This window comes from Vicugna pacos, chromosome 30 (assembly GCF_048564905.1).
Source record: "Vicugna pacos chromosome 30, VicPac4, whole genome shotgun sequence".
NCBI lineage: Eukaryota > Metazoa > Chordata > Mammalia > Artiodactyla > Camelidae > Vicugna > Vicugna pacos.
Window position 1 is genome coordinate 36,288,484 of NC_133016.1, and position 27,013 is coordinate 36,315,496.

Genomic DNA, 27,013 nt, shown 5'->3' on the forward strand with positions numbered 1-27,013 from the left:
TCAAAGAACAAGTAACACTTACTTTTATATGTGGCTGACTACAATTTAGTCACTAAATCTAGCTACAAGTCATGCTGGGAAATGTTCCCAGATAAGAACAACTATCATTTCTACCCAGGAAAGGAGCAGCAGACATTGAATGATAGAAAACTGGCAGTCTGGCCCACAACTCCTTTAACGAAGAATCAGTGTAAATCCTCTTATAAGCCTGTAGTTTTATGACTCTCAACCCTTGTCTCACAGAAAAGAAAAGTGAGTTTCAGAATCAAGAGTAAGCATTTGTGTCCTGCCTTCCTCTGCTCTAACGTCACTTGCTCTCAGTAAGTCAGCTGCTCATTCAGAGGAGAAACTATCAGATGCCAAAAGCAAAATTGATCTATTGTGAAAGAGATGAACTGTGTTCTAAAGAAACTTTAGACACTTCTCTGTCCTCGACACTGAAGGCCTTCAGGATGTTATGAGATTGTTATAATTATTTTTGGTTCCTTTAAGTTTAAGCTTAGAGCATGGGTCAGGTAGTTGTATTTTATTTTAAATATATTTGGATGATACTATTCATTGAGTAAATTTTGATCGGACTTAATGCATATGAAGATCTGTGTTAGTCCTGATAATTACTTTAGGAGAGAACAAAATATACATAAAATTGTGATGTGTTACAGACCCCAGGCACCCATAATACAATGAGAATATGACAAGTATTTCAACAACCAGCATGAACAGCTTTACCACACATACACATGCCACATATAGAATATGTTATGTTATACATGCTATAACATATATGCTACATATTATATTATACTATAATGTATTATACTATACACTTTACTGTAGAGGTGAGTAATACATTCTTCCCATTTTCCAGGAGATAAATCCTTAGTAATTTGCATTCAAAGGGAAAGTAGAAGAAGAAATGTTTCCACTTGTTTCGGGAAAGAGACAACATGTAAATATACTCAATCAATAAGGCAAATGAGTTTAGGGTACTTCTTTTTTTATGTGTTCCTCAATACATGTACTTTCTTGTAGAAGTGTACTTGAGCATTTTGATCACTAACATGTACACATCATGAAGATGCTAGGTGAAGATGAGTGTTTCAATAGGAAACTCCATAGCATACTCAACTGGAGATTTCTGCCACTGGCTAGAATGACAGATTCAGTGTAAATGTCTAAGTACAGCACTAAGAAGATTTAAGTTTCCCTTTTGTATGTGAAACACTGAGGTCATGCTCCTTACATGAAGCTTGCTTGCGGGGTAATTGGAGTAGGTGATCAGGGCAATCACCCTACCTGTGGATGGCTGGAGGGGATGGTGGGCACAGAATGCTCTGGAATATGACACGATAGATTTCTACTCCTCTTACAATGTGCACCCCCCAAAAAATAAGCTACTTTTTAGTATTTTTATATACATATACATATATATAATATTATAATATATATAGATATATATATAATATATCTCCTTAGATATTTAGTTTAATTCAATTAAACTTTTGGATAAATTATGCAGTCTTATAGTCTGTCAGACAACATGATGTTACAGGTAAATAGAATATAAATTTAACACATTTTAATTCACTGTATAGAAAAGAGCACTTTAAGATGAGAAAATTCACAATTTCAAAATTTTCATATCAATCTTTAAAGGGCACTATCTGCTTTATTTTGGGGAAGCAAACACCGAGGGCTTTTGTGATTGAAACAACATTGTGGTTTACCATTTTCTCAATGGCATCATAGTCATTACTCACATCTAATTTAATCAATCCATCTTATTAGTGTTTTCTGATTTTAAAAAGGATATAAAATTACATTTTATTGAATTATAAATCTGAGTATAATAGCTATTAATATTTCCTGTGGGTTGATGTCCATGCACCAGAATGCAATTGTACTATTTTATTAAATTCAAAAATATTTCTGTTTTGCTGCCCATTTGGTTTGCACATTCTGTGTCTTGAGTGATGTTCACAAAGTTTTCTTAAGATTTGTTTCTGCCATTGCCACAATACAACACATTTTTATAGTAATACATTCCTTTAGTATTTTAAGACAAAAAGTTGTACTATTTTGGAAAGATGGTTATGTTTCTAACAATCCTTCTTATGCTCTGGTAATCATAGGAAGTCAAATTCTGCATTTTCTAAATGTTTATAAAAGCTTTATAGCTAGACAGTATAAAATGATGCTGACAATATAAAAAAATTATACACATATAATATTTTGATAAAAGTGCATTTAGACAACATTATAATATTTAATTTTCATAACACTCTGGTACAGGAATGCTATTATCTACAATTGAAGAGAAGTGAGTCCGAGAGAGGTCAGTAAACATGTTCAAAGTTGCACAGTTTAGATTTCAGATCCAGAACCACACAGTGAATCTTGTGACTCAAAATCTCTTACTCATTCTGCTAGACCATGCTACTTCCAGAAATAGATCCAGGCAGCCCAGGTCTATCTCCACAGAATACTTTCTCAAAAGAAATTTCAAGGTAGGCCAAATTAAATAAAAAAATGAACATCTATCTTTTTCTCATATTTAATTCAAGATCAATCTCCCTCTTCTAACCGTGTCTTTATATTTGGCCTTCACTTCAAATCCAAGTGCCTTTTTAAATGAGTTTAAATTTATTGTCTCTAGTTTATGTTTTAAACTAAGTAAATGATTTTCAACATCAGCCTATACCACCAATTGAAATTGGTTAGAAAAATGACTTTCCTTGTGATCATATTTTTTAAATTTTGTTTTGATGGGGGAGGTATTTATTTATTTGTTTATCTATCTATCTATTTATCATTTGTTTGTTTGTTTGTGTCTTTAAATGAAGATACTGGGAATTGAATCCAGGATCCTGTGTATACTGAGCATGCACTCTACCACTGAGCAAGAATTTTGTTATAGAATGAACTGTGTCCCTGTATAATTTGTATGTGAAGTCTAAAATTTGGCTGCCTCAGAATGTGACCTTATATGGAATAGAGCTGTTGAAGGTGTGATTAGTGAAGATGAAATCATGCTGGACTAGTGTGGGCCTCTAACCTAATATGACCGGAGTCCCTGTGATAAGGGAATATTAGAGCATGAATACACATGGACACAGGGACAATGCCACGTGAAAATGAAGGTAGAGATTGGGGCAATGCTTCTTCACACCAAGGAATTCTCAGGACTGCCAGAAAACCACCAGAAACTAGGGGAGAAACCCTAGAAGGAATCAGCCCCACTAAAACCTAGATCTCAGACTTTTAGTATCCTAATCAATAAATTGCTGCTTAAGCCACTTAGTTTGTGGTATTTTGCAGGCCTCATCGGTTAATATATAGCCTTTTCTTTTCTTTATCAAATCCACTATTCTTTCCAGGCTTTTTCATCTTTATTATGATTCTTTAAGAGTCTCTAAAAAATTTGAATTTACCATCCCCTATAATGCCTAAAATGCTGGTCTTCTTGAGGATCGTCCTTTATATACAGTTTTAGAATAATATCAAAATCTGTGGTTTAAACTAGTACTCATTTATATACCGAAATTGCATATGCCTTCTAAAATCAGGCACAGATTACCCAACATATCTTAAACTGAATTCACTACACTTGGTGAATTTCCCTATCTTCTTGTCTCTTCCCCACTCTCTCTATTGTTGTAAGTCACTCCTTTGACTCAGTTACTCCAGCAAGAATCTTGAATGAAGGTCAATCTATATTTGTCAACTTCATGTCCTAATTTTAAATAGTACATAAGCCCATCAATTCTATCTCCTTAAAAATTCTTCAATAAATCCAGCTTTTTATAACACTTTACATTCTCTCCTGGTCAACTACAGTACTTTCCTACCTAGCATTTCTGACTTCTGCCTTATGTACTTCCCCCAATTCATTGCTTGAAAGTTGTTCTGTTTAAAGACCCATTCTGTTCTGAAAGATATAACAGAGTGTATTGTGACTTTTTAATTTTATTTTTTATTTAACTCAGGAATAATTGACAAATAAATTGAAATTGTGTTTCTTAATACACATTAATAAGAATAACAGTTTTTAGATGCAGTTCATTTATGCAAAACATCTATCTATTTTTAGCATCTAGGTTTCTTTAATCTTAATGCATTTTGATTTCCATTCTTTGTAATGATGAAACAATGCAGATTTAAATAAATTTACATCAGAGTTTTTATTATCTCTTAAGTTTAAAACACCATAATCAAAGCCTCTTTTTCCCTGTCTACTTCACCTTCAAACCTCCTTCCCCTCCCCAAACACATGCATACACACACACACACACACACACACACACACACACACACACAAAGTCATCACTCTCTTTTTTTCTCTTTTGTGTCAGCAACATGCCATGGATATAGCAAACATATTTCTTGGTTGGTCTTTTTGTGAGTCTAAATGAGGTTCTTGTGCATCTGTAGGTGATTAAAAGGGAATTTTTGATTTCATAGAAAAGTGGTAAAATGCTTTGGAATGTCTTTTAAAATAGCATTTCTAAACTTGAAGTGGAATTTTGACATTTTGGCATTTAGCATTTTAAGTTTTATCCATTTATTAAGCAATTTTATGTGTTTTTGTCACCTGGCCTTTTCTGTCTTATTCATATATTTCCAGATGGTACAAATTTCTTCCCCAAAGAAAGTTCATAATGGCAAGAATGTTAGTTATATTCTTTATTTTGTGTTCTGTAAGGTTTTATTGATCCATACAATTCTAATAGCATCTTTTTTTCTGTTTTGATGGAAATGGGAGAATAAAAAATCATTTGTATCATTATAAGTCAAATACTACTTTCTTTCAATAATGAAATATTTTAAGTAAACTTATCTATTAACAGTTTCTCTTTTTAATTTTTTCTTGTTCATTTCCCCCCATGAATATCCCTAATTTTTAGCACAGTAAGCAAAATTTCCTTGGGTGACTAGTTCTTAGAAATTGTAAAATGCATTTGCTCAGGCAATAAGCACTTTACTATATCAACATATTTCTGCCATGCTTATAAAGTCATTAAGCTTGCACCTTTGGGAAGATTTTAATTAATTACAAAATGTCAATTAATCGATGGAGTAAAATGGGCAAAGGTAACATGGAACAGATTTAGCAATATACAAAAGAGTTGGATATCTTCAGTCTATGCTTGATAGAAAGTTCTAATTTCCCTATCTTGAGAAAAAAGGACACTGGACTTAGACATCTTTTTTCAATTTTGCTGTTAAGGAGATTTGGGCCAAGGAAGGTCACTTAACTGATGGACATCTCTTTTCTCATAAATGAAAGGACAGGACCAGAGTACGTAATTTCTAAAATTCTTTTCAACTCTAATATTTTATTTTTTTGTCAAAATCTATCAGCCTCAGTGATACATGTTGTCAGAGACTAGAGATATAGAGAATGATGATGATGATAATGATGATTTTGATAATGTTTAATATTATTGAGTGCTATATGCCTGCATTTGATTCCCTAATTGTTCTAATAGTGGAATATTACTGCCTTCCATTTTATTAGTGAGAAAATTGAGGAACAGATAATTTAACAGATAATATACCCAATACCATAAAGCCCTATGCCAAAGTCAAATATTTCAAATATTAAGCTTTATGGAAAAATTATTATCAGTGTTCATTAGTATCCTTTCTGTGCACAAGCAAGACTATATTATTTATCCACTTGAAGATAATTGAGGTCATGTAATTAGCTTTGTCCAATGGCCATGAGTCAAATTTACATGTATAAGTTTTGGCACAAAGCATGGAAAACCCAGCAATGGCTCTGCAGGTGCCTCTTTTTCTGAGATGCCCATGAGGAGGCAGTAAGCTCCATATGGTGTTGCTTCAAGATGGTGGTAATTTCCTTGTTCTGAATCACTGAGTTTCTGGTTTTGGAACAGTTCATCTCGCTTCTTATCTGGATACAGACTTTGCTTGAGTAAATTCTAAATCTTTGTTGTTTAATCCACTGAAATTTGGAGATATATATATATGTGTGTGTGTGTGTGTACACACACACACATACATACACACACACACACACACACACACACACACACATGAGTATACCTAGCCTATATACAAAATCAGGACATTTTTATCCTCAATGAAATTTAAGAGCATGAAACTTTGAAAGTTTTCCATGTTATCAATTATACCAGTATTTTCTGATATAACCAGCCACCTGGCAGTTAGCATTGGGTACCATGAAAACATTCTTAAGCATGAATTATTCTCTCCTGCTAGATTATCTCCTTTTTTCTCACTTCTTTCTCTCTTGAAACCTCTTATTCTTGCTCCCAAATTCTTTTTGAGTAAATACATACCCTAACAAATCCTCTTTTTTTTTTTTTTGGAAATATTTTTTCTTTCAAGATTGAGATATAGTAAGAAATATTTGATTTTCAATACTGACATTTAATAACAGTGTGATCTCATCAAAGTTATGTCTCAGTCATATTCAATCTGAAAATGAAAAAAAATATGAGTATTATGTAAAAAAGGGTTAGATATGTGATAGCACTTCCCCAAATTGTGTGTATTGCTGGGGTCATAAACTTCTAAAAGGGAGAATTGGAGGATCAGAGAAAAGACGATATCCAACCCTTTGAAATAAAGCAGTTTGGGCTGCCCAAGTGGGTCTGCAAAGGTGGAAAAGATTATGGAAAGCTGCTGTCTCCAATTATCTGTTGGGTCTCAGTGGCTCTTGGTCAGCAAGATTTTCATTTGGGAAGATGATGTGGGTGTGGAGAGAAAGACAGCAAGAACTAGCTAGAATCCACATGTATCTGTTTGTTTGTTACTCGTACCTCTAAAATAACAGATTTCAGATGAGCTGCTTTATTTTCCCCTTCCAAAATTTGTAAAAAGAATTTCTTATTTGGGCCAGTTAACAAAGTATCATACAGGATAGGGGATTCTTGTAAACTATTCTAGCTTAGCCAAGATGACAGTGCAAAAAATTGCTGCAAGTCAATTAATTTTCCTATACTTTAATTTCTTTATTTCTAAAATGTTTGATTTTGCTTCAGCAACTCAGTGTCATAGTTGTTGGAATCACATGTGAATATACACTGAAAATTAGGATAGTGATAAAAATTATTGTTGTTTCCAAAGTAATTGTGACAACATATTTTAAAACGATTTGCCTAAACACATCAATCTGTGAAAATAAATATTTAATACATTTTAAAAATAGAAGCCTCTTGAAACAGTGTGGGCTTAACTTGTCTTGTGTATATCTGCTTGTTCTATAGTCTATGATTGTAGATTTCAAATTTTTACAGTGCAGGACACAAAATTTACATAAAAAATTCAATAATCATTTGTTAACTAAATCCTTACTTTTAACTTCTAAGATAATATATTAATAATTTAATATTCATGACACATACAAAGAGGTGGATAGCTTACATATTCTATTACATGGAATTCTGAAGTTCATGTACTACCAAGAAAAATATAAATATAGATTTGAATCTTATGTAACTGCTGCTCTGATAAAATTAGTTGGAAGAAAATTCAGTACTTTGAATTTTAAATAGTTATTATTTTTAATAGTTATTTACTTCAATTTTAGCTAGTGAACAGTGGAAACCAGCACACATTTAAGCCAGTAATTTCTACTTCTAGCCAGAAACACATAGGAACTGTGTATAAATAAATGCAAATGCCATTAATATATAGATTTCTAAAGTTCTACTATATTTTTCTTGGAAATGAAGAGAAATTTCAAAATTATCTTTCTTAATCCTATCATTTGATAGATAAAATAGAAAATTACCCAAAGTAAGAAAAATTATATAGATCATAAATAAACTTTTTGTATAATTTACTGAACTATTCATGTGCCTGTTTTATTTTATTATTGTTTTTTGTAATACAACTGACTACTTACACCAACCACTGTGGTATATATTTTACCAATTGTGCACATATTTCTATGATTCATTCATACAAATGTTGATTATGGTGTGTTCCAAATTCATTTGGGTTTGCAAACCTTATCATAACTAAGACAACTGAGGAATTAGAAATTCATTTTAAACAAAAATCAAAGGAGAATTTGCAAGAGACTATCCCAATCAAACCTATAGCCCTATTGCAGAAAACAGATTTTAAACAAATCTGGGCTAGGCCTTGTTATGTACACGGTATATAGACTGAGGTTCAAACCACAGTGCCTGATGTTGGGAGTATGTGGTCTTATTAAGATAGTGAAAGACATGTAGTCAGTAGTTACAGAGCAGTGCAAGTGTTTGACAATGACTGTTTCATAGGAGAGGCAGTGAAGGATTCATTTCTGTGTTTTCATCAGAGACATAGAGTTCAAAACAATGACTTTGGTCCTAAACTTAGGAGATTTTATACTACAATAAATAGTAGTAAGGAGGGTGTGTGGATATATTGTGTTCTGTATGTGGGGGCACACACACACATGCCTGTTGTGGGCAAAGATAATGTGTATTTTGCAGGGTTAGCTCATTTAGCCAATACTAAAAAAAAAGGGGGTGGACAATAGATCCCAAGTGACTTTGTGATTTTTTACTACTAATAATTATAAAGAAAAACACTGGCAAGATAAGTAAAAAGTACAGAATTTTTCTACTTTTTTATTATTTTTTATTTTTTTATTTTCTTTTTTTAACATTTTTATTGATTTATAATCATTTTACAATGTTGTGTCAAATTCCAGTGTTCAGCACAATTTTTCAGTCAAAAATGGACATATACACACTCATTGTCACATTTTTTTCTCTGTGAGTTATCATAACATTTTGTGTATATTTCCATGTGCTATAGAGTGTAATCTTGTTTATCTATTCTACAATTTTAAAATCCCAGTCTACCCTTCCCACCCTCCACCCCCCTGGTAACCACAAGTCTGTATTCTCTGTCTGTGAGTCTACTTCTGTCCTGTTTGGTGCAGCCACTATGGAAAACAGTGTGGAGATTCCTCAAAAGACTAGGAATAGACTTACCATATGACCCAGGAATCCCACTTCTGGGCTTGTATCCAGAAGGAAATCTACTTCAGGATGACATCTGCACCCCAATGTTCATAGCAGCACTATTTACAAAAGCCAAAACATGGAAACAGCCTAAATGTCCATCAACAGGTGACTGGATAAAGAAGATGTGGTATATTTATACAATGGAATTCTATTCAGCCATAAAAACTGACAACATAATGCCATTTGCAGCAACATAGATGCTCCTGGAGAATGTCATTCTTAGTGAAGTATGCCAGAAAGAGAAAGAAAAATACCATATGAGATCGCTCATACGTGGAATCTAAATCACAAAAACAAAAAGAAAGAATTTTTCTAGTTTTTAAATTCAAAGTTTGTTTATTCTTTCAAGCAACTGTTATACTTACTGAAGGGGAATAACAGTTCCTGCCTTTTACAGTGAAGGAATAAAGAGTATTCATGATGTTACTTTTCATTAAAATATAAAATTTTCCATCCTAAGGTCCTAGAGAATGAGTTATTCTACCCTGATCAAAAATGGTCCTCTGGGCATTGACTCATATGGGGTAATTTAATGGAATTTCACATTCTGTAATCGAGACTATATGTTCATCTAATGATGCCAAGCATATTTTAAAAACCCCTCAATGCTGAAGTTTCAGTCTCCTGCCATGATTGTTCATATCTCTCAGTTGATTAATGAATCTAAATGACAATGCAAATCAAAGTCAATTTTCATATTGTGTTTACACCATTAGTGAAAATCTAATTAAATATCTAATAATTAATGCAACTCCTTCCAGGAGAGTTAATACATCAGAGAATGTCAACGGGGAATATCCAGTGGGAGTATTACCTTCATTGTTGTGTTTCATATTGTGAATTGAGTGAATTATACTGTATATTGTATTTTATATGCATATTTTTTAAAAACTGCGTGGGCAAGACAATCCAGTTCTTGGTACAATAATGTAACTTTCTTTTAGTTGGACATTATTATATTGATAACATGTCTATGTGTCTGACACCAGGTCACCCAGCCAGCTAGCCAGTAAACATTTAGAGAGTGCCTAATACGTGACCAGCACTGTCTTAAATGTCAGTGATATAGAAAGTGTTAATATAGAGTCCTTTTTCTAAAAAAGATCTTTTTTAAAATTACTAACCATTACAATTAAGCTTCTAATTTTCAGTGGGGAACTTTTGAGTGGAGGTCAGGGAAGGTTATGGTGCATATTAGAATATCCTTTGCCATTATATTTCCACATGAGGAGTATTTATCTTCTCCTACTTTTGGGCTTGAACTTGTAACCTGCTTTGGCCCTTAGGCTATCAGCAGATATGATGTGATGCAAGCCAAGGCTTGAAATGTGCCTATGCACTGGGCTTTCTCTCTTGTACTCTACCTCTACCATGAAGACATGCTGAGTAGGCTGATTGGTTTCAAACAAATCAAAGGCACTTAAGATTAGACCTGAACTGAACCCATGTCCTAGAACTAAACAAAAGTGAGGGCATCAGAGGTCTCAGCAGAGCTGGCCTAGTGGGTCAGCAGTTTGAGTTAGAACCCCAGCTGAACAATTAGTCAGTGCATAAGAATATTTATCTTTATCAGCCTCTAAGTTATGGGATGTTTTGTTGCAGACCCATAGCTGACAGACACAAATGAATCTGTGTTTTACAGTGATTGCAATATCAGATATGTTTTTCTTTTTAGATCTTCTATTTAAAAATATTTACAGGAGTATAAATATGTGTTCCCTGTTTTAAGGAAACAGAGGCTTCATCATTATTTAACTATAATTTAAGAACCAAGCAACAAAGGCAGAAACAGTGAAAACATCAATGGTATAAATGTAATAATATGAATGATTATATTCTACCAAATGTATCCATGACAATTTCTTAAGTGATCATCAAAGTATAGGCAAATTATTCTCCTCAGAAGGCCCTGTAAGCTCCCTGTGTAGTTAACCAGTTTACATAAACATGGAAGACAGTGATGGAGTTGCTTCTTGATTTAAAAAAAAGTTGTGTCAGTGTGTTTAGGTAATTTTTTAGAGTTGTGTTTGTGTTTGATCTGAGTTGGCTCAAAAAATGACAAATTGGCAATGTAAATATAAAAATTCAAGGCCACTAAGAGAAAGAAATATATGCTAGACTTAAAGCCATTAATATGTAACTGTTAACTCCTTAAAATAAAGCACACTCTTATTTTATATTATACACCTCTAGTCCTTAGAGCTATGTCTTTCATGATTTTGGTATATCATGTATGAGCAATAAATAGTATTACATGATTAAAACAATGATCACACATAAATATATTACTAATGAAAATTTAAATGTTTAGGGACCTTTGTATTGTTAGTCCTTGTATAATGTACTAAATTTACTAAAACAACCTTTTCATGTACATATGTACATTAATAATAGAAAGTCATTTGGCATAAATTAACTGTGTATTTTCAGTGATTATGGTCACACCTCAAATCTCTGGAAGTAGTTATTTGGTACACTTTGACATCGACCCCCTTAAAATTAGATTAAATTTTTAGTAACTATAAAATCTCTGACAAGAATATGCTCCTTCCAGCATATTATATATAAATATAAAATTAAAAGAAGGATGTACCCTCCTGTGAGAAAAGCAAATGTAAATATCCAGTTATGTGGATTAGGTGAAGCAAGGACCTAGCGTTCACTTTACATAGTTTTATAGTGGGCGTTTTTTCACCATGAATCTTTCATCACAGGTTGACTAAATGTTACTTGTTCATAACTCACAATTTAAATAGTTTGAGCTCAGGTACCCCTTATGAAAAAAGTGAGATTCAGCATTGCATATTTAATTCTTAAAGCGTAAACTGTCTCATATTTACTATCACACAAAATAACAGAACAAAAATAAGTAAATACAGTAGAAAAATATGAATCTGTAGGCAAAATTGACCTGTAAAAATAAATGGGATTATTCCAACAATGCAAATTAGTTTGCCTGTATACAATAAATTAATGTATTATGGCACATTAATAGATTACAAAACTACAAGGGGAAAAGCAATTGATCATTTCAGAAGATGCAGAGAAAGTACGTGATTAAAGTCCAATACTATTCCTGATAAAAAGCTCTTAGAAAACAAGAAATGAAAGAACTTCTTTATTCTGACAAAGAATATCTGGAAAAAAAAAACACCCAAAGTAAACTATTGTGATTAATACAAAAAAGGTAAAAACATTAAATTCAAAATTAGAAACAAGATAACAATATCCTCTATGACCTCTTCCATTCATCATTGTAAGGGAGGTACATAAGAACTTAGTAAGAAACAGAATCAAATGTATTATTTACTAGAATCTGAAAGAAATAATCTAAACTGTTTATGTTTAAAAAAATAAATATAAAAGAGTAGTTTTCAGGGACTAAATATCAGGTGTATTTCTATGCCTAGAAACAAAATGTTAGAAATACAATAAACAGATACAATTTTAACCACAGAAAATATGAAGAAAAGGAATTCACCAAGTAAATGTCTTGTGAGCCATCAGAAAAAAAATATGACTGTGTGGAAATGCATTAAAGATACAAAAGTAAATGGAGAAATATAGCTTCTTCATGAATATGGAAAGCCTATATTTTAACCATATAAAATCTTACCAAAGTGATTCACAGATTTAATCTCTATGATTAAATGCTGGCAGAGGTTTGAATGGTACTCAACAAACTTACTCTAAAATTTATATGGAAAAAGACACAGCCAATGATAGTCAAGTTATTCTTGAAGAAATTTAGGTGAGTGTAAATTCCAGCCATAAATATTAGACAGTAACACTTAGCAGAAAAGTTAGAAAAACACTTACCCAAACTTGAAACTTTAAGTTTAAACTTTAAACTTTAAGTACAAGAGATGTGGTGTTGGGGCAAGGAATAGCGACTTTATTTGGAAAGCTGGCAGACTGAGAGGATGGCTGAATAATGTCTTGGAGAACCATCCAGGTCCAGTCACAATACAGGCTTCTTTTATACAAAACAAAAACAAAAACAAACAACAACAACAAACAAATAAAAAACAAGGGAAGGTGTATGGTAGGTTGTTGCAAACATCTTGCTGTAGAAATTCTTTGTTCTTGCAGCTGTCCATGAGGGGCAGTTCATGGTGTCCCTGTAAACCTCCAAAAAACAAATGTTATTCTCTATTCTACAGCTTGTTATCTTTATGTGAGTGCAAAGCTAGCAAGACCAAGCCTAGGAAACAGGGCACAGTGGTCAAAGCTAAAGGAACAGATCTAATATAGAGTCAGATTTTTTCTCCTCTATTACATTAACTTCAGAAAATTATAATATCCTTATAAATTAAAGGTTTCAACACACAAACTCTAGCAATTTCTTTCCTAAGTTACCTTCAACCTTCTGCCTGTGTTCAGTGTGCACCAAGATAAATATACAAGTATGTTTATAACATCATTGCTTATAGTAATCAAACATCATAAATAACTCAAACATCCACTTTTTGGAAAATGGATTAATGGAGTAATTTTTAAGTTGCATTCTAAAAATTACAGTTTTATAAAAATTAATAATTCTAAATATAAATATTGCAGTAAAGAGAATGTTTCAGGGGAAATTGAACAACAATATAACATTTAATAAATATAAATGGCAACTTAAACTAAATGATATCATTTTATTGATATATAAGTGTGTTCAAGAAATTATAAAGAAAAGCAGGAGAATGCATTTTAAAATCTCAGGATACTCCATAGTGAAGAAAGAGAGGTAAATAGGATAAAATAAAAGCACATTAAGGGCTTTAATAATAAAGTACATGTTTTAGTTAATTTCAAAAAGAAGGTTGATAAATTTCAGTTAGCCAGACAATTAGCCATTTTTGTTGTTTAAATTTTATCTTACTTATTTTTATAAAAATAGTACAACTTTAGCATCATGAAATTTGTGGACACTTCCTTTCTGACTTACTATATAGTTATTTTTTGTCATTTTTATATGTACATTTAAAAATATATATTCTGTGAGGTGTACAAATTGTTAGACAAAGGTTGGAAACTCTATAAGAAAGTCCTCCCTGTTCTTTTTTGTCTAATTAATCTAGAAATCTTCAAGGGATTAGTTGGTTTTTATTATTGTAAATCTTCTCACTTTAATTTTGAGTTTCTCAGTATCCAGACATTCTTTTTTTGTCAGTCTACCCTATATCTACATATGTGAGAGGACCAAGACCCTGATGCAACAATCATTCTTCCCAGAGAAAGCCCATGTCCTGGGATCTATAGGACCCAGCAGCATATATAAATATATACTTATCTACACTGGCACATTATAATCACTCATAATTACCTTTGGACTCACTCTTGGTGTTGAATACTCTATGTGTCTGGACAAGTGTACAATGGTATTTATCCACTGTTACAGTACCACACACAATTGTTTCACTGCCCTAAAAATCCTCTATGCTTTACCTAATCAATCTTCCCTTTCTCATAACACTTAGCAACTTTTCATCTTTTTATTATCTCCATAGTATTGTTTTTTCCAGAATATCATGAGGTTGGAATCATATAATACATAGCCTTTGTAGATTGGCTTCTTTCACTTATCATTATACATTTAAGGATCTATATTATCTTTTTATGGCTTAATAGCTCATTTATTTTCAGCACTGAATAATAATCCATTGTCTGATTGTTCTATGGTTTATCCATTCTCCTACTGAAGGATTTTTTGTTGCTTCCATGTTTTGATAATTACAAACAAATCTGATGTAAATATCCTTGTGTAGGTTCTCATGTGGACATAGTTTTCAGCTCCTTTAGGTAAACTGTAAAGAGTAGACTTGAAGGATTTTATGGTAAGAGCACATTTAGTTTTGTAAGAAACTGCCAAACTACTTTCCGAACTGTTTTAATCATTTTGTATTTCCATCAGCAATAAGTAAGAGTTCCTGTTGCTCTACATCTTGGCAGGATGTTTGGTGTTGTCAGTGTTCTACATTTGGTTAGTCTAATAGGTATGTAGTAGTATCTTCTTGTTTTAATTTGTAGTTTCCTAATGGCATACAATGCTGAACATATTTTCGTATGTTTGTTATCTGTCATCATCCTTGGTGAGGTATCTGCTCAGGTAATTTGCTCATTTTTTAAATCAGGTTGTTTAATGTTCTATTGTTGAGCTTTTTAGAATTCTTTGTATATTTTGGCTAATAGCCTTTTATCAGATATATCTTTTGAATATGCATCCTCCCAATCTGTGGCGTCTTATCATTCTTTTGACAATGTCTTTTGCAAAGAAAACAAATTGTAATTTTTTTTAAAGTTCAGCTTAGAAATTATTCCTTTCATTGATCATGCCTTTGATGGTATATCAAAAAGTAAAGTGAACAAAGTCAAAATATGGACTAGATAATCCTTTAAATAGCAGAAACTAATTTCCAAAGATGGAGCAAAATACCATAATGAACTTATAATATAAAAAACAGTTAACATGACTATTTTCTTGATATAAAGTAGAAAATATATATAAAAATATATAATTAGAAAAAATTTAACTATCCTTGTGTAGGATAGAATAATAACTATCAGAAAATAACAATAAACAGGTTGTTTTTTATATAATATTGGCAAAACTGGATTAGAAGACAGCTTCTTGAAATGTATGCTTTGTAGAAAAGTCATCCTGAATTTTAAAATCTAGAAAAGGCCAAAATATTATACAAGTATGAAATAAATGAAATTATCTTCAGTGGTATAATGAATGAGGTGTTTAATGCCTGAAAAACGCATCTGAAGGAAAAACAAAAGAAAGTCACTCAAAAAAAAGAAAATTAATGAACAAAGTTATATGTGGAAAACAAAATAAAGTCATAAATAAATTAGTCAATAATACATATGGATAAGCCTAAATTAAGTCAATTTCCCTATTAAAAGACATTAAAATGCATAAATTCTCAGATATTTGGGGGGAATCTCTAGGATATTTGCAAGAGGAACACTTAAACATGCTGCAAAAATTATTGAAAATAAAAATATAGAAAAAGAAACACCAGAAAGAAATACCTATTACTATAAAATGTAGTTATATCAGTTTTAGTTTTAAGCAACATAAATGAGCAAGGGTAAATATATTGGAAATGTCATGTTTTATTTCTCAGTTTGGGTGGTAGAGTAATGGATAAATATTTTATAATCATAACCTGTATGTATCAAATGTTTCATAATTTAGAAATGCAAATAAAAAATATAATCAAATCTTACTGTAATGTAACAAATAAAGAATTAAACATTCTTTTTTGTATGTAATTCCTGGGTATTATGTGTGTGTATATTATATATATGTATATTTTTGTCCTAGAATCAAATTATGCACACAATTTTGCTTTATGAACATTAGACATTCTATATTGAGAATCCCTGATTGTTTTCAAAGACTGTAAATATAATTATTAATAACAAAGTAACATTTTATTTGTGAAAACCATAAGAAATATAATTACTCAGCTTTACTGATGTTGTTACATTGTTTTTAATGCTTCACACTGTAATTTTTCTATTAAAATAACCATTCTAATATCTCTTTATTTATACATTTGAAATGATTTTAACTTTGTAATTAAATTATTAAAAATCTTTAGTGAATAATATAGATTATGAAATATAGAAACAGAAAAAATATTACTCACAAGCCCATAATTAACTAAATTTAATCTTTGATATAGAGACTTCCAGAATGCTATCATTAAAAATATACTCATTATTTTAATTATAAATTTTGCACAGAAATTTTAAAATGTTTTACATATCCAAGAAGTCATTAACTCTGTTTTCCTTTTCTTCTTTTTCCCCACTACTTATACCTGATAGGGATCAGTCTTGAAGGGATCATCAAGAGGACATGACTACTGGAATGTGTTTCGCTTGCCTTCCCTGCAGAAGTCCCACCAAGTACTCAGCCTTGCGACAGTAATGTGCTTGTTGCCGAGACCATCGGACAGTATTTTAAGGCTTCTATATAAACTTTTAAGATTCTGGTGGGGTTGCAGGGAGACTCTTGTGGCTGCTTAAGACAAGTCTCATAATTAAGTTATCTTGCTGATAAAACCTGCTGCCCACTAAGCTGCAGGGCTCTGCTTCTTTCTATGGTCTCCTTCCCGTCTGTGTTGGACCAGTTCATGGATCATCAAGCAGACTGGGCTGAAGTACATCCTCCAGAAATTCTCTCTGTGAAGATGTCTGGGTGTAAATTTTTTTTCATCCTTTTTATTTCTAGAAGTATATTTGGTTATTACTCTCACAACTGCTAATTTGTCCAGATGCATAGTTTTAAGCTTAGAGTGATTTATCTTCCTTTCATCATGCTGAAAATGTCTCTCCTTACACAGATTAATTATCATGGTGGCCCAGTTTTTTTTTTTATTTCAATTTGAAATTATATAGGCAGAGGTATCTTTTCACCAATTGTTACATCAATGTTTTGAACTATTTTAATATACATGCTGTTTACTAAAATAAAATTGTATAACATGAGAGTTGTGGATTAAGTTTTATTTGGGGCAAAATGAGGACTATAATCTAGGAGACAGCACCTCAGATGGCTCTGAGGACCTTTTCTGAAGAGGCAGGGGGAAATTCAATATTATATATGTAATTTTAGTGAAGGGGATTACGTGCAATCAAACACACATTGAGTTCTTTGGCCAGTTATGAGGAGCAGACGTCACCATTAATGAATTTTGTGCTCTTCTAGATATAAGGAGATGCAAGAATTGGGGCTTATAAAATCTTCTCCTGAAAACATCTATCTGAAGCTCTATTTTGTCAGTTTCCCCACAGCACAAAGTGCTCCATTCCTGATCTCCACTGTGAACTTTTAGGGAGTGATGGAGGTCAGCGGCTACAGTGGCTTGTGATTGGATATAGTACCAAGCAGAGGTAGCTGGCAAATGTTATAAACGATTATTCCCCTTAACATTTTTATTTGAATCATTTTTTGCTTACTTTTTTCTCCATTATAATTTTATATTATACTTAAAATATAAAGACTTATGATTGATAAAAATTCACTGTTAAAACTTTTATTTGTAAATATTAGAAAAGAAAGTTATTTTTGCTATCTCAACTTTTTATAATTTTCTTTTAATTGTATCTGTGTTATTAACCATATAATAATCAATAATGCAAATTGATATAAAGTAACATGCATTTACAAAATCAAACAAGTTAGACGGAAGTATCATTTTAAGAATTACTTTTATTTATTGGCATTTATTTTGAAATATTTTCAAAATAGACGTGATCCTTATTTTGTCTACCTGTAGATTCAATACCCTTTAACATAGCATTTATATAATCATATCGTACTTCTTAAATTTTAAAAAATGTATCCTTTACTTAGTATTTATATTTATTTTTTAGGATAAATATATAGTTACCATTCCTTCTGATTCTTTGAATGTCTTGGTATTACTTTGGCTTAACTACAAACATAACAACATTAGTGGTAACACAATTATAGAATTATAATATTTTTTCTTAAAGCTTTATAGCTATTTCCATAATATTTGGTGGCTAGTCAGTCTTTAATAGAAGAAGACAAGGCTATTCTTTGTTTTCTCTATAGAAGTAATTTTGTTATTTGTTTTTTTTCTGGTCCACTTTTAAATTTAACATTTTGAAATAGATATAGATATATATCTATTTTGCATTATAATTAAGCTTTAAACATGGTACATTCTTTTACTTATCTTGATATGCCTATTTCCCTGCCCTGGGAACAAATCTGGATATCCAACAGTTTGGCACATTTTCTTGGTTGTTCTCTGATTGCTTAGAGTCAGGTCATACCCATGCTTTAGCTACTGCACTGGATGACTGAATTTCTAATGCTATTTCCGTCTTTTGAGCTGCAGTTTCATTAAATTTATGTATTATTTATTGTAGAAGCAAATAAAAGCTTATATTTGTAGGTAAATGGCATAAGTTTTAGTGGAATGTGGAGGTCACAATACAAATGTTTAGTTGATATAGATCTTTACTCTAAATAATGATGAAATTTTTTGATGTTAAGTTGCCTTCCTGCTTTCCTTCCCTCTTCTTTTCTTTCTTTTTGATTGGTATTTTTGGCTCTAAAATTTATTTTTTTGGCAAAATCTTATTTGAATTGATACAGAGATGAAGGATACATACACACACATAAATGTCTATATAAGCTCTGCTAAATAATCATAAAATCTGTTTCTCGAATCAATTCAAAATATTTTAAGAATGCTGCTTTCCTTGAATTAAACTTAATTCTTCTCACTTATTTATTAAGCAGCATTCCTTTGTCATGCACTGACTACAGCCTTGTTCTTCCATTAAGTAATTGTGTTTTATAAATTTGCAAGCAACCAGAGTGATTTCAGAATTTGTTAAAGATTTACAAAAAATTGACATGATCTTAACCGCATGCTGCTATTGCCAATATGCCCGTTAGAGTGATGATTTTACTAAAAGCAATGTCTAACTCCTTCACATTCCTACAATAATGGCCTTATTATTATACTACAAAAGATGACATCTTCAAATAAAAATGTCTAACTCTATAACAATATTCCATGAATTCACTTATTACACAATATTAACAAACTACTTAAAGAATGAATCAAAACCATATAAGATATTATTTCACATGTATTGGAAAAAATAATACGATGAAGTAAATTAAATCTAATAGTGTTAAAATATTCAAAGCCTTTCTAATGATAAAAACTTTAAATATAAAATATTCTACTTCAAAAATGCTTTCAGAGATGTTATAAATGGTGAGAGGATTATATATCATATATAGTTTTCTGTTTATGAATTTGATTATAGCAATGGAACAGTGTAGTATTAAATTTAAAAAAATGCATATCATTTGAAGATATAAATTAACCTCAAATTTGGGTTGTAAATAATTTTATATTTAGCTTTCAGTTTTCTTTATGCGTTTTTATATAATTTCAGGAAAATAATTATCATATACAAATGTACAGATCTGAGTTTTTATCTAATATGTCTCAATCTCAAGAGTTCTAAAACCCCTCCATTTCCTTCTTTCCTTCCTCTTTCCTTCCTTGGTATAAAAGTTAATTGTTGGCAATATTTTATCAGAACTTATAATGTGAATGAAGGATGAAAGATATATACATATATACACACACACATATAGTGATGATCCAACTTGGAATAAATATTTCCATATTTCTATGAAAAAATATGAATGAATTTAACTATAGTATGTAATTCCTTAACATTTTTCATAATATAGAGTATATGTACTTACAACTTCATACAGTGAACTTAATTGTTGAATATCAACCTTCATGCATGGAAGAGTTTTTATGTTATTATAAAGTATACTTTAATAATTGTGATAAAGGAGAATTACATGGTGTTAAGGAATTATGTTAATGTAATGGGCTTTATGAATTCACAAATTAGCTGAGCAATGAGAGTGATTGGAATTAGATAGGCAAATCCCTTGAGGGGAGTAGGGGATTGATCTGTAAAAGATTATTTCTAAGAGTGAGAATAGCATGTGCATGCCCCTGTAGCATGAGGGAACATAGTTAAGTACGAGGATTGTCAGAAGTATATCTATGATAATGATCCTGAAGGTGAACAAGGAGTGATTTGAGGCTACTAACAAGGGTAAGGCCAAATATGTAACAGTCAACATATTATAGCAGGCTGTCCGGCGAGCCGGCCCTCCGCCCGCGCCGCGGGGTGGGCAAGCGCCCCGCAGGGGTCTCGGGCTCCCAGCCCACTGCCTGGCCTCCCTGCCACATGCTATGCGTCATCCGGGGACGCCCCTCGCCAAGAGAGACCCTCAATCACAAGTCACCCGCCCTCCCCACCCTCCTCGCCGTGCCTTGCAACCCCGCCCCCGAACCGCCCTCCCGATCCCCGTGTAGTACCCCCCGTCCATCGCCGGGAAGAACGGCAGTAACTCCAGCAGCCGTGGCGGCTCTTTGAGTCCAAGGGGCGAGCGAGGCAGCCATTGGCGGAGGCCGCTGCCTCTGGCTGTCAATCCCGCGGCCCGGCCCCGCCCCATCGGCGGAGCGTGGCAGGACGCAGGGCCGCGGGGACTGTCGGGACGATTCCAAGATGGCCGCGCGCTTGGGGTCCGCAACTGCTGGCGGCCCCGAGCCCCGTTTACTGCCACCGCTGCTGACCAGAGACGCCGGTCGGATCGGCGACTCCGGGGGCTGTCCCCGCGTGGCGGGAGGCCGCCATGGCGACCCTGGAAAAGATGGTGAAGGCCTTCGAGTCCCTCAAGTCCTTCCAGCAGCCGCCGCCGCCGCCTCAGCCCCCTAAGCCGGCATCGCAGCCGCCGCCGCTTCATCCCTTCAGCCGATACCGCCGCCGATGCCGCCTCAGCCCCTTCAGCCGGCACCGCCGCCCGCCCAGCCCCCTCAGCCGGCACCGCAGCCGCCGCCGCCTCGGACCCCTCAGCCGGCACCGCAGCCGCCGAACCTCCAGCCCCCTCACCCGGCACCGCAGCCGCCACCGCTTCAGCCGGTACCGGCGCCGATGCCGCCTCAGCAGGCACGGCAGCCGACGCCGTCTCAGCCCCTTCAGCCGGCATCGCAGCCGCCGCCGCCTCGGCCCCCTCAGCCGGAACAGCCGCCTCAGCCGGTAACGCCGCCGATGCCGCCTCAGCCCCCTCAGCCGGCACTGCAGCCGCCGCCGCCTCGGCCCCCTCAGCCGGAACAGCCGCCTCAGCAGGTAACGCCGCCGATGCCGCCTCAGCCCCTTCAGCCGGCACCGCAGCCTCTACCGCCACCGCCGCCCGCCCAGCCCCCTCAGCTGGCAACGCAGCCGCCGCTGCTTCAGCCGGTACCGCCGCCGCCGCCGCCTCAGCCCCTTCAGCCGGCACCGCAGCCGCCGCCGCCTCGGCCCCTTCAGCCGGCATCGCAGCCTCTACCGCCACCGCCGCCCGCCCAGCCCCCTCAGCCGGCACCTCAGCCGCCGAACCTCCAGCCCCCTCACCCGGCACCGCAGCCGCCACCGCTTCAGCCGGTACCGGCGCCGATGCCGCCTCAGCCCCCTCAGCCGGCACTGCAGCCGCCGCCGCCTCGGCCCCCTCAGCCGGAACAGCCGCCTCAGCAGGTAACGCCCCGATGCCGCCTCAGCCCCTTCAGCCAGCACCGCAGCCGCCGCCGCCTCGGCCCCTTCAGCCGGCATCGCAGCCTCTACCGCCACCGCCGCCCGCCCAGCCCCCTCACCCGGCACCGCAGCCGCCACCGCTTCAGCCGGTACCTGCGCCGATGCCGCCTCAGCAGGCACGGCCGCCGACGCCGTCTCAGCCCCTTCAGCCGGCATCGCAGCCTCAACCGCCATCGCCGCCCTCCCAGCCCCCTCAGCCGGCACCGCAACCGCCGCCGCTTCAGCCCCTTCAGCCGGCACTGCAGCTGCCGCCGCCTCAGCCCCTTCAGCCGGCACCGCAGCCTCTACCGGCACCGCCGCCCGCCCAGCCCCCTCAGCTGGCACCGCACCCGCCGCTGCTTCAGCCGATACCGCCGCCGCCGCCTCGGCCCCTTCAGCCGGCACCGCAGCCTCTACCGGCACCGCCGCCCGCCCAGCCCCCTCAGCTGGCACCGCAGCCGCCGCCGCTTCAGCCGGGACCGCCGCCGATGCCGCCTCAGCCCCCTCAGCCGGCACTGCAGCCGCCGCCGCCTCGGCCCCCTCAGCCGGAACAGCCGCCTCAGCAGGTAACGCCGCCGATGCCGCCTCAGCCCCTTCAGCCAGCACCGCAGCCGCCGCCGCCTCGGCCCCTTCAGCCGGCATCGCAGCCTCTACCGCCACCGCCGCCCGCCCAGCCCCCTCAGCCGGCACCGCAGCCGCCGAACCTCCAGCCCCCTCACCCGGCACCGCAGCCGCCACCGCTTCAGCCGGTACCTGCGCCGATGCCGCCTCAGCAGGCACGGCCGCCGACGCCGTCTCAGCCCCTTCAGCCGGCATCGCAGCCTCAACCGCCATCGCCGCCCTCCCAGCCCCCTCAGCCGGCACCGCAACCGCCGCCGCTTCAGCCCCTTCAGCCGGCACTGCAGCTGCCGCCGCCTCAGCCCCTTCAGCCGGCACCGCAGCCGCCGCCGCCTCGGCCCCCTCAGCCGGAACAGCCGCCTCTACCGGCACCGCCGCCCGCCCAGCCCCCTCAGCTGGCACCGCAGCCGCCGCTGCTTCAGCCGATACCGCCGCCGCCGCCGCCTCGGCCCCTTCAGCCGATACCGCCGCCGCCGCCGCCTCGGCCCCTTCAGCCGGCACCGCAGCCTCTACCGGCACCGCCGCCCGCCCAGCCCCCTCAGCTGGCACCGCAGCCGCCGCCGCTTCAGCCGGGACCGCCGCCGATGCCGCCTCAGCCCCCTCAGCCGGCACTGCAGCCGCCGCCGCCTCGGCCCCCTCAGCCGGAACAGCCACCTCAGCAGGTAACGCCGCCGATGCCGCCTCAGCCCCTTCAGCCGGCACCGCAGCCTCTACCGCCACCGCCGCCCGCCCAGCCCCCTCAGCCGGCACCGCAGCCGCCGCCGCCTCGGACCCCTCAGCCTGCACCGCAGCCGCCGAACCTCCAGCCCCCTCACCCGGCATCGCAGCCGCCACCGCTTCAGCCGGTACCGGCGCTGATGCCGCCTCAGCAGGCACGGCCGCCGACGCCGTCTCAGCCCTTTCAGCCGGCACCGCAGCCGCCGCCGCCTCGGCCCCCTCAACCGGAACAGCCGCCTCAGCCGGTAACGCCGCCGATGCCGCCTCAGCCCCTTCAGCCGGCACCGCAGCCTCTACCGCCACCGCCGCCCGCCCAGCCCCCTCAGCCGGCACCGCAACCGCCGCCGCTTCAGCCCCTTCAGCCGGCACCGCAGCAGCCGCCGCCTCGGCCCCTTCAGCCGGCACCGCAGCCTCTACCGCCACCGCCGCCCGCCCAGCCCCCTCAGCCGGCACCGCAACCGCCGCCGCTTCAGCCCGTTCAGCCTGCACTGCAGCTGCCGCCGCCTCAGCCCCTTCAGCCGGCACCGCAGCCGCCGCCGCCTCGGCCCCCTCAGCCGGAACAGCCGCCTCAGCAGGTAACGCCGCCGATGCCGCCTCAGCCCCTTCAGCCGGCACCGCAGCCTCTACCGCCACCGCCGCCCGCCCAGCCCCCTCACCCGGCACCGCAGCCGCCACCGCTTCAGCCGGTACCCGCCACCGCCGACCGCCCAGCCCCCTCAGCTGGCACCGCAGCCGCCGCCGCTTCAGCCGATACCGCCGCCGCCGCCGCCTCGGCCCCTTCAGCCGGCACCGCAGCCGCCGCCGCCTCGGCCCCTTCAGCCGGCACCGCAGCCGCCGCCGCCTCGGCCCCCTCAGCCGGAACAGCCGCCTCAGCCGGTAACGCCGCCGATGCCGCCTCAGCCCCTTCAGCCGGCACCGCAGCCTCTACCGCCACCGCCGCCCGCCCAGCCCCCTCAGCTGGCACCGCAGCCGCCGCCGCTTCAGCCGGGACCGCCGCCGATGCCGCTCAGCCCCTTCAGCCGGCACCGCAGCAGCCGCCGCCTCGGCCCCTTCAGCCGGCACCGCAGCCTCTACCGCCACCGCCGCCCGCCCACCCCCCTCAGCCGTCACCGCAGCCGCCGACCCCCCAGCCCCCTCAGCCGGCACCGCAGCCGCCGCCGCCGCCTCGGCCCCCTCAGCCGGTACCTCCACTGCTGCCGCCTCAGCCCCTTCAGCCGGCACCGCCGCCTCAACCGCCACCGCCGCCCGCCCAGCTGTGGGTCAGGAGCCGCTGCACAGACGGTGAGTCCCTGCGGGCCCCTCCCCAGCCCTGCGCGGGTCTCCGTCCCTCCCTCGGCCTCCCACGAAGGCCCCGAAGCGGTCCGGGCCCCACGCCTCTGCTTTCCCGGCTGCGAAACTCGGGAAGGAACAGGGCTGTGTTGTGATCGGGGGCCGCGCGTCCTGTTCGGCTTTCTCTGAGCCACTCCCCACCCCTCTCCTCCTCTGGGCCAGGTGTAACATTTTGTCTTCCCTTTTCAACTGACGGTTTAAAACAGTGTTTCAGATAACTGTCAAAACACTGTACATGCAAAATACTAGGTTAACTTAAGGGAAGGAGTAGGAGAGAAGGGGGAAAGGAGCGAAGTTCACCGATCACTTCTGCGGGGGAGGGTTAAGTGGTCACAGTGGTGAACGCGTAACTGCTACATGGCCCAGTGCGCCTACCATCATAGTCGTTACTGTTACTAACCCCAGACAGTTCTGGTATTAAGGAGGCATGACCACAGAACATGTGCTCATTGAGCTTAATTTTACACAAACAGTAAGTTTTCCACGGAATCAAGACAGGCAGTAAACGCCAGCTGCAGAGGACAGCTTGTGCAGGGCTGGGAAAGAGCATGGCATGATCAGAACTTTAGTTTGACTGGCTTGAAATGTAGAGGGAAAGGGAAACTTCACACTGATGAATCAGAGAGGAGATAGCTGTTTTTTATTAAACTAAAATGGTTGAATGAGCCTTGTTGATTAATGATTTGCCTTAGCAATTTGAATTTGGATTCTGCAAGTATTTTATAAGTTCTGTAAGAAGCTTGTTTTAAAATTTCAGAACTCTTAAGGTATTAGAAGTTCAGTTTTATTTTATAAGAATTTTTAAAAAGTGTTTATTTAACTCAATTAGAACAGAGTTCCTTTAACATAGGAGACTTTATTATCTCATGTATTAATACCCTCTAGAGGTACACAATGAAAAATGTGATTTATAAACAGATACATACAGACACAAGGAAAACAGAGCATGTAGCTTCAGTAACAGTTTAAGAGAAAAGTCAGAAACAGAAATCTTCCCTGGTCAAAATACCAAAAAAAAGCACCTGGGGCTTATATCCCTTAATTGATTTGAGCTCTAAATGGACAAATACACATTTTTTTTTAAAAAAAATTGCTAAGAACAAGATTCTTTTTCATGTTGAGTAATAATTTTGGAGTTTAAATAAATACCAACAATAGAGCTATGAGGGAGGAAAAATATAAAATACTGATTTTTTTATTTGATTTCACCGTAAGGTGCATTCTTAAATACATAGGAGACAACTGTCATGATTTGCACAACTCGCTTGCAAATAGTTCAACAGTATTAACAATGATTGAATTTAGGTGGTGGGCATATGGGAATTTATCATCTTATTAAACAGTTTTCTGTACTTCTGAGACTTATAATAAAACATTGGAAGGAACCTGTTAGACATAATGCTCTATGTGAAGTAATTTGTTCCCTTTGTGAAATTCTAGGAAGGTTAAAATGCATGTTCATAACTTCAAGAAAGTCACAAGCATTTATGATGTAATCAGAACTACCTGAGGATCTGTGAAACTTGGTGAGTTGGTGAATTTTTTAAAATGTCTTAAAACATTTTGTTTTTACAAAGATTACAGGAGTAAGAGAAGGTAAATCTTAATCAACTCTTAATATTTTTTTCCTGGTTGATGTGATATAATTAAATGTGGGGAAAAAAAGGTAAATTCTAAAAGGAGACAGTACCTTGATGTTTTCTATGGAGGAAACTCAAGCAGGAGGAAGTTTAATTTAAAAACATAAATTACTGCTCTTTATAATACATTCTAAGTTGTCATTCTTTTGAATGCCTTCCTTTCCAGACAGATGTGTTATTCTGGGAGATCATCAGGACTTCTGGGTATTTGGAGGTATTGACCTAACCAGTGGAACTGCTGATTTATAAGAAGTTGTCCAGAATTTTGGAAAACTGATTAGTAGAGGTAAATAATGTTTCCATGGCAAGTGATGACAGAAAGTGACTTCAGTGAATTTTCCTTTGTTTTTAGGCAGATGTACCTAACCATGTATGTTAACAATGATTTCAAGCTGAAGACTGAGAAGAACTGCCATTTTTGCCAGCTGGGATGCAGAAAAATTTGGACTTCTGGGTTCCACAAATGGGCTGAGGTAACTAAGACAGTAAACATATCTTCTTGGTCAACATGTATCTCAGGGTAATCACAGATGTGTTCCATTACCTGATACTGTT

The 27,013-nt window shown here is 38.9% G+C and overlaps 1 protein-coding gene across 1 annotated transcript in view; it reads right to left on the bottom strand.

The window, feature by feature from the left end:
* LOC140690476 (uncharacterized) overlaps positions 1–23,693 on the bottom strand; it is a 78,726-nt gene extending 55,033 nt beyond the window's left edge. Inside the window, exons 1-3 of the mRNA XM_072952289.1 lie at positions 23,427–23,693; positions 22,284–23,132; positions 20,899–22,047 (exon numbers count right to left, since the gene is read on the bottom strand). Coding sequence (XP_072808390.1) covers positions 20,899–22,047; positions 22,284–23,132; positions 23,427–23,594 — 2,166 coding nt within the window. The 5' untranslated portion in view covers positions 23,595–23,693. The remainder of the gene's footprint in view (positions 1–20,898; positions 22,048–22,283; positions 23,133–23,426) is intronic.
* Between the last annotated feature and the right edge of the window lie 3,320 nt (positions 23,694–27,013).